Genomic DNA, 18,711 nt, shown 5'->3' on the forward strand with positions numbered 1-18,711 from the left:
AAAAAAGCATAACCTAAAAGTTGAGAATTATGTTTTATTTGGGGCATTACTGAGGGCTTAAGCCCGAGGTACAGCTTCCTCAGATAGCTCTGAGGGACTGTTCTGAAGAGGTAAGGGAGGAACCAGGCTATATAGGAGTTTCTGCAAAAACAAACAGACAAAAAAACCCTACATCAAAAGATTATGGCTAATTAAAGAAACAGACATCTCAGGTTAATGAATTTAGAGCTTTTCTATGTATGGGAAGATGAAAGAGTCTGGGCTTATTGAAATTATTCCTTTGATATACCCCTTAACTATCAAAGGATAGGGCCAGTATCCTGTTTTTCTCCATCCTGAATCCCCTCAGGGTGCACCCTCGCACAGCTGCAGTGCCTAAGGTCTTGATGGCCTCAACATCCTTTGTTTACTGAAAAGGCAGGACATTCTTTGTCCACAGCAGGTTAAAGATCCTCCTATGACTGCCACCAGTGCCCCTCCCCCCCACTGTTTCTACTTCAGACACCAGTCTCTATCACTAGCCCAGGTTGTTACCTGTACTTTTTTTTTTTTTTTTTTTTTGCGGTACGTGGGCCTCTCACTGTTGTGGCCTCTCCCGTTGCGGAGCACAGGCTCCGGACGCGCAGGCTCAGCGGCCATGGCTCACGGGCCCAGCCGCTCCGCGGCACGTGGGACCCTCCCGGACCGGGGCACGAACCCGCGTCCCCTGCATCGGCAGGCGGACTCCCAACCACTGCGCCACCAGGGAAGCCCGTCACCTGTACTTTTGACAGATTGGATATAAGTCAGAGGTTCCCACGACCCCCTCCTAGCGTTACTGAACACAGGTTCTGCTGCTCCCCACTCCAAAGCCAATACTGGAGAGACAAGTGCTGGTAGGAATGGAAAGCTTGCTTTATTCAGGAGGCCCACAACCTAGGGAGATGGTGGACTCCAGGAGGCCCACAACCTAGGGAGATGGTGGACTCGTGTCCAAAGATTAAGTCCGAGGATTCTGCTTTGACCATGAAGTTTTTAAAGGGAGAATCATCTGGGGAGGGGTCCAGAGTCTTTGTTTATCTTCTGCTGTGTGCAGACTCTCTTCTGATTGGTTGGTGGTGAGATGATAGGGTGGTGCTCCAGGAGTCTTGTGCTCAGCCTGAGTCACCATCCTCCACCTGGGTGGGGGCCTTGTTCCAGCAGAAGAACTCAAAGGTATTTTGTTATGTATATCCCTTGAGGAGGAACCAGAACCCTGCCCTATGGCTGCACTATTGTTTTTTGACTGCTTCTTCTTCATTTCTGCATTCCCTCCCTTCCTTGATAAGCAACTGTTTGAATCTACACTTTGGAACTCAGGGAAGGTCAAGGAGGCTCTGTAAGCTCTCAGTCCTTTTGTTAGGGGAACGACTGACTGAAACCGCCCGCCCTGGCCAGGCACTGTAGTAACCACTTGCATGAATTATCTTAAACAGGAGGTCCTGGTAAAGAATGCAGAACTAACAAGCTACCCACCAACGGGAAGAATTCAGGAAAGGTCAAAAGGAGAGAGGAGACTCCAGTTCATATGTCCTACCAACCTCTCAGAATCCTTCTCGCTGGAATCCATCTTGGCTGAGAGATACGCGCCTCACCAGGCAGGACCCTGAGTCAGAATGATTGGCCGGAGACAACCTGGAAACTAACCCCATCACCGTAAAACCTGACACGCGAGCCATGTGGCAGAGCAGTTCTCCTGGTTTCCCTTTCCCTGATGCTCTCTGCCCCAGCGCCCCTTCCCAGTAAAGTCTCTTGCTTTGTCAGCACCTGTGTCTCCTTGGACAATTCATTTCTCAGTGTAAGACAAGAGCCCACTCTTGTCTTGCCCTGAAAGGGGTCCCCCTTCCTGCAACACTTTTGGGTTTTTGTGAGGTCTTCGTTACATAGGTATGAATCATTGGCCATCGATTGAACTCAACCTCCAGCCCCTCTCCCCTCCATGGAGATTGGGGGTGGGATTGAAAATTCCATCCCTCTAATCACAAGGTTGGCTCTCCTGGCAATCAGCCCCCATCCTTTTGTGAGGTCCAAACCACTAACATAACGCATTGACATAACTCTATCTCCAGCCCCTCTGCCCTCCCCAGAGGTCTGGGGGTGGGACTGGAATTTCCAACCCTCTAACCACTTGATTGATTCCCCTGGCAACTACCCCCCCCCTTAGGTTACCTGGAGCTTTCCAAAAGTCAACTTATTAATATAATAAAAGATACCTTTATTGCTCTTATCACAGGAAATTCTAAGGGTTTTAGGAGTTCTGTGCCAGGAACTGGGGCTGACGACCAAATATATATTCTTTTTTTTTAAAAAAAATTATTTATTTATTTTTGGCTGTGTTGGGTCTTTGTTGCTGCGCGTGGGCTTTCTCTAGTTGCAGCAAGCGGGGGCTCCTCTTTGTTGTGGTGTGCGGGTGGTGGCTTCTCTTGTTGCGGAGCATGGGCTCTAGACACGTGGGCTTCAGTAGTTGTGGCTCACGGGCTCTAGAGCGCAGGCTCAGTAGTTGTGGCGCACAAGCTTAGTTGCAGCATGTGGGTCTTCCCGGACCAGGGATTGAACCTGTGTCCCCTGCAATGGCAGGCAGATTTTTATCCACTGCGCCACCAGGGAAGCCCCAAATATATATTTCTTATACCTCATAATATCACACCAAAGATGTGTTTAAATCTTAAATTGATAATCATCTTACACTAAAGGGTAAAGAAATTAAATAAATCAAGCCTAAATGGAGAATTAAGAGAATCCTTTAAAGAGGGCTCATGGAGCCATAGCTGCCCCAGGTCTACTGTGCTGCCTGCCCTGCACAGTAAGAGGCCCTTGTCTGGGGATTAGTGGTGGTAGACTGCTGCCACCATCACAGGTTCCAGAGCCATCCTGGGCCTCAGTCTCCACCCTTGGGGGTCATCCTGCCTGGCCAAGTCACTAGAATGGGTGTGGTAAGGTCAGAGAGCCCAGCCAGGCAGGAGAATAGGGCAGCCAGAGGTCACCTGCAACACCTCTCCCACTGGCACTACTGAAACAGATAGGTGGTGTTTCAGGGGGCTCTGAAGAGCTCCAGTCCTTTATGTCTCAATGCAGAAAGAATTCAGTGAGAGGCAAAGTGATAAGAAGTGATTTATTAGAATAGGATGCTTGTGAGGCTAACAAGCAGGCAGGCGAGCATTGTGCTGCCCCAAGAACTTAGTGGGTTACATTTTTCTAATCCAAGGAAGAGAGGGGAGGGGGAGAAGACCTTCTTTGTCTTTCTTGAGTGGGTGTTACGCTTCCATCATCAGCTCCTCCTCCAGTTTGGGCAGGGGAGTTTTGCCCCTACATGGTCAGGCCAGGACTGTCATGGTACTTTGGAAAAATTATTTCAGGTCTCAGTACAATGAGGGTCTTTCCCTTTCCATAATGATTGTTTTTTTGTGTGCAAAGAGCATATCCTAGGGGCAAAAGAGCATGTCTTGTGGGTCATTAACTTACTGAGCTCACTGGGAAGGATGTGGGTCTCATGTCACCATTGTTTAATTGTTCTGGGGCATGTCTCATTCTTCTGTTGTATGCTTTTGTTGCTAATCAAGTTAGCTTGGTTTTGTTGTTAAGCGAGCCAATCTGGCTTTGATGCTAAATGACTTGCTCTGGTTTATGAGTCAAGCAAGCCCACATTGTTGCAGGATTTTCCCATTAATTTCTTGAGTGATCATTAATCTTACTGTGGTCTCCCAAAGCCCCCTGAAGTTTTCTCTCTATCTACAATCCCCTAATGGGGTTTCTGAGCTAACTGTTTGATTATCCTACTCTAACCCTAACACTACCAGCTAAAAGTTGGAGACAGAACATAAGGAGTCTGGAGATATGATTTCCTGATAAGAGGCTGGAGGTGGTGCCTGGGGAAGGTTCAGGGTCAGAAACGAGATGATATGCCTGTGGACTTAAAAAATTATTCACAACCTAAAAGTTGAGAGTTATGTTTTATTCAGTGGGAATTTTTAGGACTTCAAGCCTGGGAGGCAGCATCTCAAGTGACCCTGAGAGAACGGCTCAGCGGAGGCGAAGCGGGGAGCCAGGTTATACAGATATTTTGCAACAAAGGGCAGGTAGCGGGGAACATCAAAAGATTATGGTTAAAGAAAACCAGATATCCCAAGTTAAGGAGTTTAGTGCTTTTCTATGTATGGGAAGATGCAAGAGTCTGGGCTCACTGAAATCATTCCTTTGATATGCACTTCAGCTATCTTGGGGCCTGTATCCTGTATCTTCACATCCTGAGTTTCCTCCGTGCTTCACCGTAGGGAGTGGCTGCAGTCTGATGGCTGCTAGATGGCAGGTATTCTTTTCAGCCCTGAGTTTCCTCAGGGCTCACCAGCTCACATTGGAGGACTGCAAGCTGACGACTGTGACATCATTAGTTTACTGATATGGCAGGAAATATTCCATTTCTCATGCCTCCACTGTGACAACTGTGTCTATATGTGTGTTTGTGGGGTGAGAGAGAGCTGGAGGTGAGTCCTTAAAGGTGCCCGGAACCCAGGGAACTGGAGGCTTGGGCACCCTTGCCCTTCTCACATTGAAACCGAGTGGGGCCCTGTGGGGCTCCCAGCCATGGAGGCCCTTTCATCCCCCATTTCTTGTAGGCAGGACTTCAGTCTCCATGACCTTCCCTGAGTTCCAGATTCGAACAGTTGCTAATCAAGGGAGGGGCTGCCAAGAAACCACCTGAGGCAAGATTAAAGGGACCAGAGAAGCTCATCAAGATTAGGAGACCGACCACCTGAGAGGAGATTAAGGGAGTGCCAGTCCTGCTCACACCCTAATCTTGGCAGAGACCCCCCCTCTGAACCACATAAGACCCTCATCAAATCCTCCCGGGTTGGGACACATAGTTTTTTGAGGGAGAAGTCCAGTGTGTCCCCTTTGCCTGGCAAAGTAGTAAAGCTGTCTTTTTTATTTCACCCAAAACTCTGTCTCCGAGATTGGATTTGGCACCTGTGTACAGAGAGGCCGAGCTTTCGGTAACAACGTTGCCTGCAGAATCAGCGCGAGAGGTAGTGGGAGGGCTGGGATTGCAGTGGGATGGACAGGACAGCCCACGGGAAGAGGAGAGGGACACAGAAGCCAGGCCAGGCCAGGTCTCCTCCCAGGTCCCAGCCTCTCTGGGCCCCTTGCCTCCCTTCTAGGAGCCAACCCCTAGGCCTGCCCCATTTACAGTGCTGGTCTGGGTGCTGTTCACTGCTGGTGGGTGGGTATTAGCTGAAACTACCTGACAAGGATGCAGGGGGCCTGGATGAGGGGAGGCAAGTGCTGCCATTTGGACTTACGGGGGCTGGAGGCCTGTCCTCTGCCAGCCCCTCCTGCCTGGAAGCTTAGCTCTTTCCAGGGTATGAGGTCATAGGGAGTGGGTAGCTGTGGTGGAGGCTGGGTTGGTTGGCAGATCAGGCATCATGGGGTCACCACACGGGGACACTAAGGAGACAAACAAGAGCAGGCCAGGGAGAAGTATATGCCATGTGCTTTCTCCACTGTGGTTGCTCAGGCCACCCCTGACTCCTGTCTCTTGTGCTGACAGGCATCCCAGACGTCAGATAGCTAGGAAACTGCTGAGGGTGTGGCCTGCCCAGGTTCAGGCCAACTCTGTTTTGTTTTAGACTAACCTAATAGTTTCCCAATCTCCATGGTCCTCCCTCTAGCCCGTTTTCACTTCCTACCACCGTTCTGTATAAATCATCCCATGGCACTCTCCTACTTGAAGTCCTCAATGACTCCCCACTACTCAGAGCATAAAGCCTAAGGCCTCTAGCAGACAATTAGGCTCCAGGCTAACCAATCTGATCAGTTGTGTCTCCCACCCTACTTTGAAGGACCACTGAACACACTTTCCCTGCACCTTTGTATTTGTTCCCTCTCCTTCGAATATTCTTCCCCCCTTCTCTGTTAAACTTTCCCTTGACTTTCATATTCTAGCTCATCAAGCTCTTCTCTGTACTCCCAATGCCTTTCTAACAAACAATGCCTTGTTCGTGTCTGTATGGCAAGCCCTTGGCATACAGTGGCTGAATGAGTGAAAGGCTGACCCAGGAGCCAGGCTGACTCTCTTTGTCCCACTCTGCTCTACCCGGGACACTCACGAAGGATCGAGGATGGCAGAAGTGGGCACAGGCCTCAAGGAGACTCTGGGAACTGCAGTGAGCAGTGAGTGGAGCTGGAGGGTCCACGAGTGGTAGGGAAGTTCCTTTGCCCACTGTTGGGGAGGAATTCTTCAAGTGGTAGGAGGGATATAGAGGAGGCAGAAAGGGAAGGGGCCTTAAGCTCCAGTGGTTACCTCACTGCCCATCTTCACTGGGACCCACAAGGTAAATCCCCCTCCCGCCCCCCACCCCAGGATGCTTCAGGGTCCCCTGACCACTAGATCTGCTTGACATTTTCGTAGTTAGTAAAGATCACACAGGTGCTAGAAACAGCAGCCCCAACCTGGTCTTAGTTCACTACCCTGCAAGTTGGGCCAGTGCAAGAGATGGGCGTAGAGGACACGGGGCAGGTCCTTTTGGACAGACACCTGTGGGCACTAGGAGCCCTGAGTCAGCAGGACGAGGTGGGACTAGAAGCACCCTGGGCAGGGCAATCCTGAGCTGGAAGAGGTTGACCTAGGAGAGTGAGCAGCTAAGGCACACCGGGCACCTCGGGAAGTTCCCCTTTCTTGAAGGACCCAGTATCCTGGCCCCAGCTTCTCTTCCTTAGTCTAGGGGCTGAGGCATCCAGGAGCTCTGTTCTGGAATGGACCTCTCCCTCACAAGGGAATTACATCAGCGGATGGACTGGCGGTGGTGGGAGGCCTCAGACACTTGCTGCCACCCAGTACACCCCTCACCTCTCATTTCCTGACTCCCTCAACACTTTGCTTTCAGCCTGGAACCTTGCCAAAAGTATACAGGGTGATCTCCGGTGTGGGCTCCATGGAACTGGAATTGGGCCCTGTGAGACCCAGACTCATACCGCTGGTTCCTCCTCATCTCTACCTCAGCTGGTTACCCCATCCCTTGCATAAACTTCAGAAGCGGTGCCTCTTTCACTCCTTATTCTTACACAGAGGATCTCAGTGGATTATGGAGGGTGGTACCAAAAGCCACCAGATTAAAAATATCCTGAGGGCACATACCTGTTAGCTACCTTGAAGGAGGGTCAAAGAATTTAGGAAGGACAGGGTTGGGGAAAAAAATCCCAGAGATGGGTCATCCCAAGTTGTGTGGTTGGCGGGTAGAACTCTCACCCTGCAGCTCCCTCCTTCTCCCGAAGGTGTTCTGGAGGCCCTGGAAGATGACAAAAGGCTACCAGTGGATATGAAGTTCGAAAGGGGTAGCCTACCCACTGCCAATCAGCACCTCTACCACAGAAGAGCCCTGGGGGCTGACTGGAGTTTGGGATCTAAGGAACTATCCTTAAAATTGGCCTTGCCCACACAAAAATACCTTTTTCACTCTTTCCGATTAAAGGTTATAAATACTTGTCTGGGCTAAAGACCTCCAGTCTCACAGTCCACTTCTATTAAGTAGTTATAGTACAGACACTTCAAAACTAGGTCAGATTGGTTATGACAGCATGGCTCTGTCCTAACACCACCTGGTCTTTTCAAGCTCTCCCTTCTACAACTAAACTTGCTTCACAATCCAGAGGTTAAGTAGCCCAGGTCATACAAATGGGATTCAAGTTCAGGTTGTCCTGGCCAAAATTTCCTTCCCAGTCTACAATAACATACAACCTCCCAACAGTTTAGGGTACCAGGTAGCTCAATGGCAACTGGTTTGATTAGAGGTGGTTAGCTTCTTTTCCCTTAAACAGCACAGAGGAAAAGAGAAACCAGGGCCGGGGTCCTCGACTGCCTCCTGAGACCATTATGTTTGAGCTTCCTATGGACCAAATGTATTGGTACATTACTTTGTGTGGTTAATCTTACCTCGAGGATTATTCAAAAGAGGGCAAATTGTTCACTTTCTGCCCCAAAGTCACATCCCCCTCCCACCCCAAATTTTAATACAACTATGAAGGACCCTCAACTCTACAAGGGGTATATCAAAGTATTGTTATAGTGGCCATAATATTTCAAAGAGCCCAACAAATAAAGAGAAAGTCCTGACTGGATTTCAGAGAACAATTTCTTGTTATGATGAACCAGAAACAAAAGATTCTACTGAAACTGGAACAGTTGACAGAATATGGTTGAACTTAATTAAACCTTCAAGGGGAATAAGGGTCAAACAAAGTCAAGGAATGAAGCCCAAGATCGGCCTGGTATAACCATAAGGATAGTAGCATTTCAGCATGGATATCTTCTGACCCCTCCCACCAGATATCTGCCATCAATTTCCAGCCCTTTCCCTTCTGAAGCATCTGCCAAACCAAACGGCTTTCCCCACTCTTTTGTAGGTGTAAGCCAATCCAAAAATACCCTCTTTGGGCATGATGCAAAGCCAAGAGGAAAAGTTTATAAATCTCATTCCAGGGTAGAAAGTGCACAAACCTGACCCAGTACACTGGTTATGTGGTGTAAATGTACATGGTAATAACTTTAATCAAATCAGAGCTGCTACCTTGTGTAACTTGTTAGGTGGCCCTGTAGCTATGTCAAAATTCCTAATTTACTTTACTAAAACATCAGCGTGGCAGAATGCATTTTTGAGCTCCAGATTTTCTAAACACTTTTAAGAGGCTCTTTAAAGATGATGCAGAACAGAATTGCATCTCAGAAACCTAGACATTATGGAGGGACACTGATGGGCTCTTTCTGGGTCTTCTTCACGGGAGATGAACAGAGGAAATGTCAGAATGTCAAAGCATATGACAAGTGAGGGAAGGCAGAGCGGGGAAGAGGGTGTACTAGCCACAAGGCCAACACATTCATGTTCAAAGAGAAGTCTGGGCAAAGGAAAAAAACCCCAAACGACAACAAAACAAAACCCAAGTCAGAGGAAAAAAGGGTTTCATACAACACAGTATCAAAAAGTAAAAGGAACACACTAAATGCACAAACTGGTGGCAAGTCAGTCCACAGCCTATTATGATAGGTCCTTCCAGCATCAACCAAGTTTCTTCTCATCTGTTATCTCAAGGTTATTTACAGATGTGTGACTTTAACAAGAGTCTCACAGGAGGGTGGGCAGGCTTCAATCATTGGTTTCGGGATCTGTCTGAGCCATGTAGGCATCCAACTCAGCATCCAGGTGTCCTTTTGTTTTTGACATGTACGCATCCAGTTGGTTGTCCAGCTGCTCCTTGGTCAGTACAGGGCGAGCAAGGGCACCTCTCCCTCGTCCACGGCCTCGTCCTCTGCCTCCAAAGCCCCCTCTTCCCCGACCTATCATACCCCGACCTGGCCCAAGGGAAAAACAAGAAAAACAGTTACAAGTAAGTTTAATTGGTGCTATGGTAAATGCCCCTTAGAGCAGTGGGGCCTAGCTGAGAAAGGCTGAAGGGCAGGGCAAGAGGAGAAATCTGGAAAAATAGGAAACACACTGGGTAGAAAGCAACACATGGAAAGCACACATAATGAATCCCTTATTACATGCTCATCTCTAAATGCTATTTGAAATTTTTTTCTTCTATCAACAAAGTAAGGGAATATAGTTAACTGATAATTAAAAATTTCTTAATCTCTCCTAAGAGAAACTAAAATTTGAGACTCGCTATAAGTTTATAATTAAAATACAAGTACATTAAAGATAATCCCATTTAGTAAGATAGGGAGGAAGTAACAAGGGCACAGAGAAACAGGGGTGTGAAGGTAGACAGTTTTCAAATTAAACTTTACTGGAGATCCTTTCTGAAAAATTAGCTTGTCTCCTCAAATTTATCAAACCTAATGAACTGATCCTATGTCAGGAGACTGAGGAGTTATTCTGACATAGGAACAATGAAGAGAATTGGGGAAAAACATTTTGAGTAGTCCCAGCCATTTCTATCTCCCGATTCTATTCACATTTTAACAATTATGGTTATCTGAGAGGTGGTTTCAATTCACTTAACAAAACATACCCAGCTTTCTGAAAAGCTACTTCAGACTCTTCCCCGCCCAATCCCTGTGATGTCTCTCTCAGAAACCAAGTCAAGATAATTTGGAAACATGCTATTTCATCCTGAAACCCAAACTAGCTTGTACTTCACTCAATAAGCCAAGTAACATATAATGCGAGAGAAGAAAACAAGCCCTCAGTTATCAAATTTCTTTTCCCAATAGTTATTATCCCCTGGCAACTTCAAGGTCATAAATTATGGAAGACCCACCACACACTTTAAAAAGACCAAAGCAAATATACCCAGGGGCTAAAAGAATATATATTATTTTTCCTGGACAGGTGTTGCTGGGAGTTTTCCACTTAACTCTAAGCCAGAAAACTCCCATGAGATTTGGCATTAACAGCAACACCATTAAAAACTCTCTTCCAGTCTGGGCCATGAGGTCACAGGACAAATATCACTAAGTCTCAAGGTAAGATTATCAACAAGAGTCAGTTAGTTAACTGACACAATATCATCTTGCTTTTTCTACTTTGATCAAAAAAAGTCATCTCTGGTTTCGCATAGACACAAACTTTATCTGGAATTTACTTGGTTTCAGAGTCAAAACCTAGCTCCAAGTCTCACCATCCTCTTTAACTCTGCTTCGTTTTTGTACATCTCCCTCTTCTCTCTTCTTAGACTCAAAGTGGGTTTTGAGCTATGGGGTGGGGTGTGTGGTGGTGGGTCAGGGACAGAAAAAGATAAAACGCCAAACTGACCATTCTGTCATTTTTAGCAATACAATTTTCAAGAGCCTGAAAGAAGTCTGAATATAATCTGGCTCTGTAACACATACCTGACTGTTCTTGGAAAACCCATGACAGACCTCCACATTACCAGCATGTGAATTTAGAAAATAAGCCAGTTTCATAAAACAAACAAGACAAACAAATAAGCCTGCCTATGACTTGAAGCTGTGCAGAAAGGTGGCTCTGAGTTTTGAAGGGAGAGAAATAAGGGGAAGCTAGTCTCTGAAGTTGGTAGCTGACTAACCTCTACCACCGATTCCGCCACGACCCATAGCTCCACGCCCTAGGCCCCCTCTCCCAGGACCTCCACGACCTCGAACACCACCTCTTCTTAAGCCCATTCGGGGAGCTACGGCTCGTCCACCTCGGAGCAGGTTTTGACCTTGGAGAGGAGGCATACAATGTATATGCAGGTAAATCCAAGAGAGACAAAGTAGATTCTAACCAAAGGAAGGCGGTGAGGGTTAAATGAGAGTTAATTCAGTTAATTTTTAGGTTGGGTGGGGCAAGCTGCACACTGAGTGTGAAAGGATTAAGCTGCTCTTTATTCAATCAATTCAACAAGTCTGACCACAAATCCACTTCTGGAAGAAGCTGGGAGTTAAGTCAATTAGTTAAGTATATACATTTAATGAATATCTATTGAATAATCACAGGTAGGTGCCTAGCATTATGGCATATTTAAAAATAAATGATATGGTTCCTGCTCTCAATACATTTTTGTAGGGGACAAGAACTATACAGAGAACAGTATAACAGTGCCTAAAATGTAACATATAGATAGCTAAGTGCTATCGGTCAACTTGTCCTCTTTTTTCCAGATGTAATAGAGTATTTCACTAGAACCAGGAACAGAGATGATTAATTAATATATAGGCCAACAGGCCAAGAAGTTTCTTAGATTTGACTTATTTCTAGAACTTGAATGTGCTTTGATTCAAGCAGCAGCAGGGTGTTTTAAAATGGAATGGAGATGACATGAATTACCTGTTGTAACGCAGGTCCTACCCTCTCACCATTGCACATTATCAGAAAAGGAATGGTATCGATAAAAGACATGCAGCACTATTAAAAATACGTGATTTCAAAAGTTATTAATTGTATCAATACAAATTCAGGCTTAAAGATGTTAAACAAATGTGTCCATAAGCAGCCCAAGAGAAAAGGGAAGGGGGTGGGGCCCGACGATTATCAGGTACAGAGCACTGACCTCGGAGCGACATGCCGCCCCTAAGTAGGGTTCTTGTGGCACGTCCCCCACGGAGTCCTCCTCTGGGCAAGCCTCTCTGGATAATGGGCAGGCCTCGTCCTCCGATTGCTCCCCTGGCCAGGGCCCCTATTGGTCGGCCTAACCGTGCCTGGATGTTACTCTTACCCAGACGCTGCTTTAAGCTCTTCTGGAAGAAAAGGTGTTAGGGAATTGAGATCAAAAAAGCAATCCACTGGGATTTAGCAACTCAAAGTGCAGAGAAAAAGAAGCAAGTGAGATGTCTGTGTGGCGGGAGATAAACCTGCATGGGGTGTCATAAGGATCCCAAACCAGAAGCAAGCCTTTGCCTCAGAACATGGTAGAAAACAAGCAGAATTCTGATCCAGAGCTTCTAGGAAGCTTGAGTATAGTCCCATGAAATTGGCATCACCACAAATTACCTCACTAGTTTGGCTACAGAAGTCATATACCACTACTTGCAACATAAGTTTTAATAAGAACACTGTATTTCAAATCATAGATTCTGCTGTTTTTGAACCACCAGTTGACAATGACAGGACTGGATTCATACCTGCCCAAGGACTACCACTGTCTTCAAAGGCTTACTCAAACACCATAGGAAGTTCATCACACTCTGGGCAATGTTTAAATTACAATTTCATTTGAATTCTTGTGACTTAAGAACAAGTTTGATTTCTCAGTCAAAGAGGCCAGTGTGTTCCATTTTTCCTCTGAGTATCTATCTCCAGACGGTCCACTTTTTACCTTAAGATGTAAATAAACACAAAAAAGTCAAATCTCCTTTCCTTACATATCTTAAATAGCCGTTAATTCCATGTCTTCCTTTGCAAACAGCTCCATTAATTAAGTCAGTATAATGACTTTTAATTCAAAATAAACACATAACTCAAATGTATCTCCACAGAAAGCTAGCTAAACCTGCATTAGAATTAAGACAGTTTAGCTATAATCATAAAACTCAGGGCTACATTTGAGAACAAGGACATACCATAGATAGAAAATTTTCAATAATCTGTCCCTCAAAGAGAAACTACAAAGACCACATCTCAGACAATTAAATTCCTTCAGAGGAAAGGGTGACTGTGTAGCCTTGAACACCACCGAAGCCCTAGCAAACCTGTTCTCCTATAACGCCGTAAGTCAGTATGAACGAAAATAAATTATGCGTCCTCAGGCTTCACCCACAAATGACTACAAACCATTTTCTCTGCAACCATATGCTGCGAGTTATTATTATTATTAGCTTTCTAGCATGAGATCATAAACTGCTTCTAATCAGAGGGGCAGGCTCTGAACAACACGAGGTCAGGACTTCTTTCTCCAAGTCTCTTGTGTTTAGTCATCCCTAGTACATTCTCCCAAGATCTGTGCTTTAAGGGGAGAACGCATAGTACTTAGAAATTCTTCTCCCTTCCCATCCCTTACTTGCCACCAATACTAGTCTCTAACATTGAAAAGAAGCTGAAGGATGTCAACTTTATCATTCAGTTTTCACTCTAGAGCTGTGCTGTATGCTAAGGTAACCACTAGCCACATGTGGCTTATTTAAATTACAAGTAAAAAAATAAATAAATAAAAATAAAAATTTAAGCTCCTCAATGGCACTAGCCACATTTTGAGCGCTCAATAGTCATGTGGCTAATGGCTACTGTATTGGAGAGCACAGATATAGAACATTTCCAACACCGTGGAAAGTTCTATTGGACAGCAGTGCTCTAGAGGCTACTTTCTTCGGCACAGCCTCTGTTCCAAGCTTCTTGTTAAAAGGTCCTTTGGAATAATATGTCAGAGACCTGTCTTCAACAATTTTTACTATTTACTCTCAGAAAACAGTGGCACCTTTTACTGCTTTCCTGAGTCTGGGATGAATGCAGCCACTCCAAGGCTTAAGGCAGCTGAAGCAGAAGGCCTTGTTTATTTTTGGTCAGTGAGCCCAATGGTTCAGGGTGGGGGTGGAAGGGTGTTATATTTAACTGCTGATTTTACGCACAGCCATGCAGTGCTACCAGTTAAAGTCCTTACAGTTGCATGGCACCGCCCTCCAGACGCCCAGCCACAGCTTGGACATATCCTTCCACAGCCACTGTCCGGACTTGCATATAAAGTCTATGAATAATAAAGAGCAGGTTTTATTTCAGGTCTGAATAGGATTCTCTCTTACTGGAAATTTGAAAGAGAACCCGCTAACTCTTAAATTAATTACTCAGTGTTCTCGCTCTACTTTACTGACAAAACTTTAGGTGCTGTGGAGATGAGGGTCACCCCACTCTTTCTACTGTTTAGCGTTGAAAACCTTTGACTAAGAGGCCTTTCAGACTCCCTGTATTAGGGAAGAAAGTATAAAATCATTTCCCTAATTTGTAAACCATTTAATGAGAAATAAAAGGATTTTTTGAAGATCATCTAAAACAGAAACCAAAATTTCTTTGTGGAAAAAGCCAGTGAATCTGTTTTAAGGGCAAAGGATCAGAGAACAAAAGAGATTAATACTCATTGATAACACAGAAACAGGCCACCTTGATGGCAAACTCCCTAAAAGAGAAAGACAACAAAAAGTTACTTATTGGTACCTGCCAAAATGGGAATTCTCTTAACTTCTCTTTCCTTCAGAGAAGTTCAGCTTTTGCCCTGAGCCACGTCGTAATTATCCATGGCGTCCTGACAGCCTCAGTGGACTACCTGACAGGGATCACCAGCTGCTTCTGGAGCATTAAGACCCGTTCTCTCACCTGCTTAAGTTTTAATGCTGCCTGGACAGAGGGTCTATTCTCCATCTGCTGGGCCAGTCTTCTGTTTCTGGCACTGGCTAGCTGCTGTTGTTGCTGCATCGAAGCCCGAATATTCACTGGCATCGGCTGTTTGTTCTTCAGCATATTAGTAAAGCTTCAAGGTCGAACAAAATGGATGTTTAAATAAACGCTTTATTACAAAACATTTATTGGCATTTTCATGGCTTGCTAGACCAGGAGCTCCAGATCCCACGAACTTTAAGTAAAGTGGTACACTTAGATCAAGGCTGATGTGGGTTAAAGACTCCTCTGCTTTTCCACAAACTTGCAAGAATCAGAAACTTAGAAATGCAGCTAAGTGTAGCACATTCAATCAAAAGTGATAACAAGGGCTCAGGTAACGGCTTTTAGAGAGGTACAAAGTATGAAAAGCATGCAATAAGCAGATATGATGACAAGAGACAGAAGATGTAGTTTCAAAGACAGACAAAGCAAGCCAAAACCTTTGGGGACCTGAGGGTGCATTTTAAGGGCAAATGTAAGGAAGGACTAGAGCAACTTCAAAGCCCATGGAAATGATACACCCACATAAATTGTAAGAGCATATCACATTCTCTCATACATTTGTTCACGTAGTAACGTGAATATGAAGAATTAGTGTATCACTAAGGGATAAAGAGAAGTACATATGCTTCAGAAAAGGCAAACAAATATAAGTAAATCTTTCAGTGGTCTAACGTCAACTTAATAAAATCACTGGTCGAAGGCACTCAATGAACAAAGCTCTCAGAGACAGAAAGTGCCTTTAAATGCCTTAACTTTTCTTAGTGTCAAGTGATTACTTTTTCTGACTCTAAGTGATTACTTCTGAAAAAGTTAAGATGAGTTTAATCATTTAAGAGCTTGTGAAGACACTCTTCTATTATTCCTGTCAAGGTAAGTTTAATGGAATGAAAGAGAAGAACATTCAATTGTAAAAGAATCGAAAACAAAAACAAACCAGAAGCAGAATGGGAAAGTGAAATGGAGCAAAGCGAGTGCCTCTTACAAGGCCCAAGAATGACATTCAAGGGCCTTTGGACATATTCATAGCTTGCTACCCGCCTCTTACAGGCCAGACACAACACTGCTGGCCTTGGACTGGGCAGCAAGCCTACTGCAGCTAGGGTACCATGCTACCGAGCTGCACCACCCCTGTATCAATGTAAAAAAAAAAAAAAAGTGAAGAAAAGGGAGGGTGTGAGGAGTCTTTTTAAAATACATCCCACCAGATAAATATTTCAGACAGCATAACATAAAAATCTACTGATAAGGGGTTTTGAAACAACCGCCCAATTTGTTTTGTGTACCACATACGATGCAACTAAGAACAGAGGTCTGTAGCCTTCTGTTGGTATTTAGTTTAAAACCGGTTTTTGTGCATTGGACCCCAGGGCCAATTTAAGTAATGTTTTCTTATGAACGAGCTGAAGTTGCTGTTGGCTGCCTCACCGCTCATTTAGAGACATCTTGGTGGTGCTTTTTAGCACAACTTTCGGCGCTGACTGTGCAGCCATCTTCAAATCCCGAGAATCTACAAAGGACAATGGACAGAATGAGCAAATGAGAATGATGACCACCTCATTTCAACAAGTGCCAAAGGCCCAAACCAAAAATGAATGAAAAGGCCTGTATCAGTGCCTATTGATGATCACACCAAAGCTCATTTCAGGTGCTTAAACTTAAAAAGCTAGTTACCTCAAACTAATAAACTCCAAGGCCACAGGACAGAAAATATCTGCCCAAGCCTCCAAAATGGCAGACTTAGACCTAGCCAAAGAAGTGTTAAGAGTCTGGCTTTTCATCTAGAGCGGTCCTTCTCAACCTTGGCTGCAAGAAGCTTTTTTTTTTTTTTTTTTTTTTTTTCAAAAAACAACAAAACACAGAAGCCTGGGCCCAAACTATTTAAAGCACAATCTCTGATGGTGAGATCTGGGGATCAGCAATTAGAAGGGGGGAAAAAAAAAAAGTCTACCTCGAAGTGGGGGTGTGGGGGAAAGTCTACCTCGGTGCTTCTCTTGTGCAGCCGCAACTGAGAACCACTGATCTAGAAAGATGACACAAGCATACCAGTTTCAAAATCAAGTAGGAGCCTCAGCAAGGGCCTGCGGAGCTGGGGGACGGAGGGAGTAGGCAACGTTTCCCTAAATGGGCATTCACCTGGGAGTTCGCTCCCGGAGAGCGCTCCACAAAATTTAACCCTGAAGCCGCCATTACTTTCCAACGTTCCCTGAAGTCGTATAGTCCTCCTTTGATCTCCCTTCCCTCTCAAAGCCCTGTCAGGACCGCCAACATTGCTCAACCCACCAAACAACATTCTTTTTTAACTCTATCAAATCCCCACCTTTTCCATCAATCCCGCGGCGAGTTTCCAGTTCGGGGTCTCCCCCGCCTCCCTCTCAGCGGCTCCGCCCCCTCCGGGGCCTCCACCTCGGACACCCTGTCTGCCTCCATATCCCGCCATATCCCGCCAGCTCCCGATCCGCGTCCGCCGGACCCCTCCGTTCCCCAGGACTCTTGCCCTCCTCACCACAGACACGTACCGAAGGAAACGGACGCCAGTGCTCCTCCCGGGGCTGCCACCACGGCTGCGGCAGGCGGGCCGGGGGCCGGCCGAACCTGAGTTGACGGTGGAGGGGCTCGGGTTAACTTGGTGGGCGGTTAGTTAGATGTGTTACGCGGTAGATTGCTAGGTTAGTTCGTTGCTGTTGGCTGGCTGTCCGGTTGGGCCGTCCGCCTGCTAACCGGCCTGCCCTTTCCTGCCTTTCACCACAGCGGCTGCCGTTAACTCCCGCTCGGTGTCGAAAACAAAATGTCCGCCACACCCAGTGCGGAGAGGGACCGGCTAAAATGGCGTCGACGCAGTTACGTTAGGCGTCAGATCCGCCGCACCACTAAGGGGCCGGAAATTTGTGCCACGCCTGCGCGGGATTAGGGCGGAGCCCCAGGGAGAAGGCGGGGCTTTAGCAAAGGCCTGGTCTGTATTAAACTCAGACCCCCCGCCTAGGAAGGGGCGTAGCCAAGTGGCATACCAATGTTTATTTTTGGAAAATGGATTATTTTTAAAAGCTTTAAAAAAGTATGCATTTATTTGGCAGCATTGGGTCTTAGTTGCAGCATGCGGGATCTTTAGTTGTGGCATGTGAACTCTTAGTTGCAGCATGTGGGATCTAGTTCCCTGACCAGGGATTGAACCTGGTCCCCCTGTATTGAGAGTGCAGAGTCTTAGCCACTGGACCACCAGGGAAGTCCCTGCTCCCAGGTTTTAAGGGGGCTGCAGGTTAGTAATTTAGGTCGCTGGGGCTGATTTGGTCCCCCTGAAAAAGATGTTCATATTTCCTGGCACATCCCTTCGCCCCCTCAAGCTAAGGCAGACGGACTACAATTCTTTATGCGGATGTTCCTCTGTCTCTCTCTATTTTAAAAACAATTAATTAATTTTATTATTTATTTTTGGCTGCGTTGGGTCTCTGTTGCTGCGCGTGGGCTTTCTCTAGCTGTGTCGAACGGAGGCTACTCTTCCTTGTGGTGTGTGGGCTTCTCACTGCAGTGGCTTCTCATTGCAGAGCACGGGCTCTAGGCACGCGGGCTTCAGTAATTGTGGCACGCAGGCTCAATAGTTGTGGTACACAGGCTTAGTTGCTCCGCAGCATGTGGGATCTTCCCGGACCAGGGATGGAACCCATGTCCCCTGCATTGGCAGGTGGATTCTTAACCATTGTGCCACCAGGGAAGTCCCTCCTCGGTCTCTCTTGTGGACCACTGGGCCCAGGTAATTTGCACTGGCTCTCCCCTCATCATTTGCCTTGGCCCCAGTCAGAGAGTTGCAGATTGCTGCAAACGCCCCAGCCAAGGCCTGGGGGCCAGTGCTGGGAGCACACCTCTGCTAGATCCTGCACCACTCACCACCACCCGTCCA

At 46.2% G+C, this 18,711-nt stretch overlaps 1 protein-coding gene across 5 annotated transcripts; it reads right to left on the reverse strand.

Annotated features, from left to right (window-relative positions):
* Nucleotides 1–8,951: 8,951 nt before the first annotated feature.
* CHTOP (chromatin target of PRMT1) lies at nucleotides 8,952–17,649 on the reverse strand. 5 transcript variants are annotated; one of them, XM_081223616.1, is made up of 8 exons: nucleotides 17,336–17,649; nucleotides 16,798–16,839; nucleotides 16,245–16,326; nucleotides 14,754–14,907; nucleotides 14,047–14,130; nucleotides 12,004–12,190; nucleotides 11,038–11,175; nucleotides 8,952–9,358 (listed from the first exon to the last, which is right to left on the reverse strand). In XM_081223616.1, the coding sequence occupies exons 3-8, from the start codon at nucleotides 16,307–16,309 to the stop codon at nucleotides 9,153–9,155; spliced, it is 834 nt and encodes a 277-aa protein (XP_081079742.1). In that variant the 5' UTR covers nucleotides 16,310–16,326; nucleotides 16,798–16,839; nucleotides 17,336–17,649; the 3' UTR covers nucleotides 8,952–9,152. The 5 variants fall into 5 exon arrangements, with proteins under 5 accessions (XP_081079742.1, XP_081079741.1, XP_081079740.1 ...); XM_081223615.1 differs by having other exon boundaries at nucleotides 16,768–16,839; nucleotides 17,336–17,648; XM_081223614.1 differs by lacking the exon at nucleotides 16,798–16,839 and having other exon boundaries at nucleotides 17,336–17,648.
* Nucleotides 17,650–18,711: the final 1,062 nt, after the last annotated feature.

The sequence above is a fragment of the Mesoplodon bidens genome (genome assembly GCF_964165515.1).
Source record: "Mesoplodon bidens genome assembly, chromosome: 2".
Lineage (NCBI taxonomy): Eukaryota > Metazoa > Chordata > Mammalia > Artiodactyla > Ziphiidae > Mesoplodon > Mesoplodon bidens.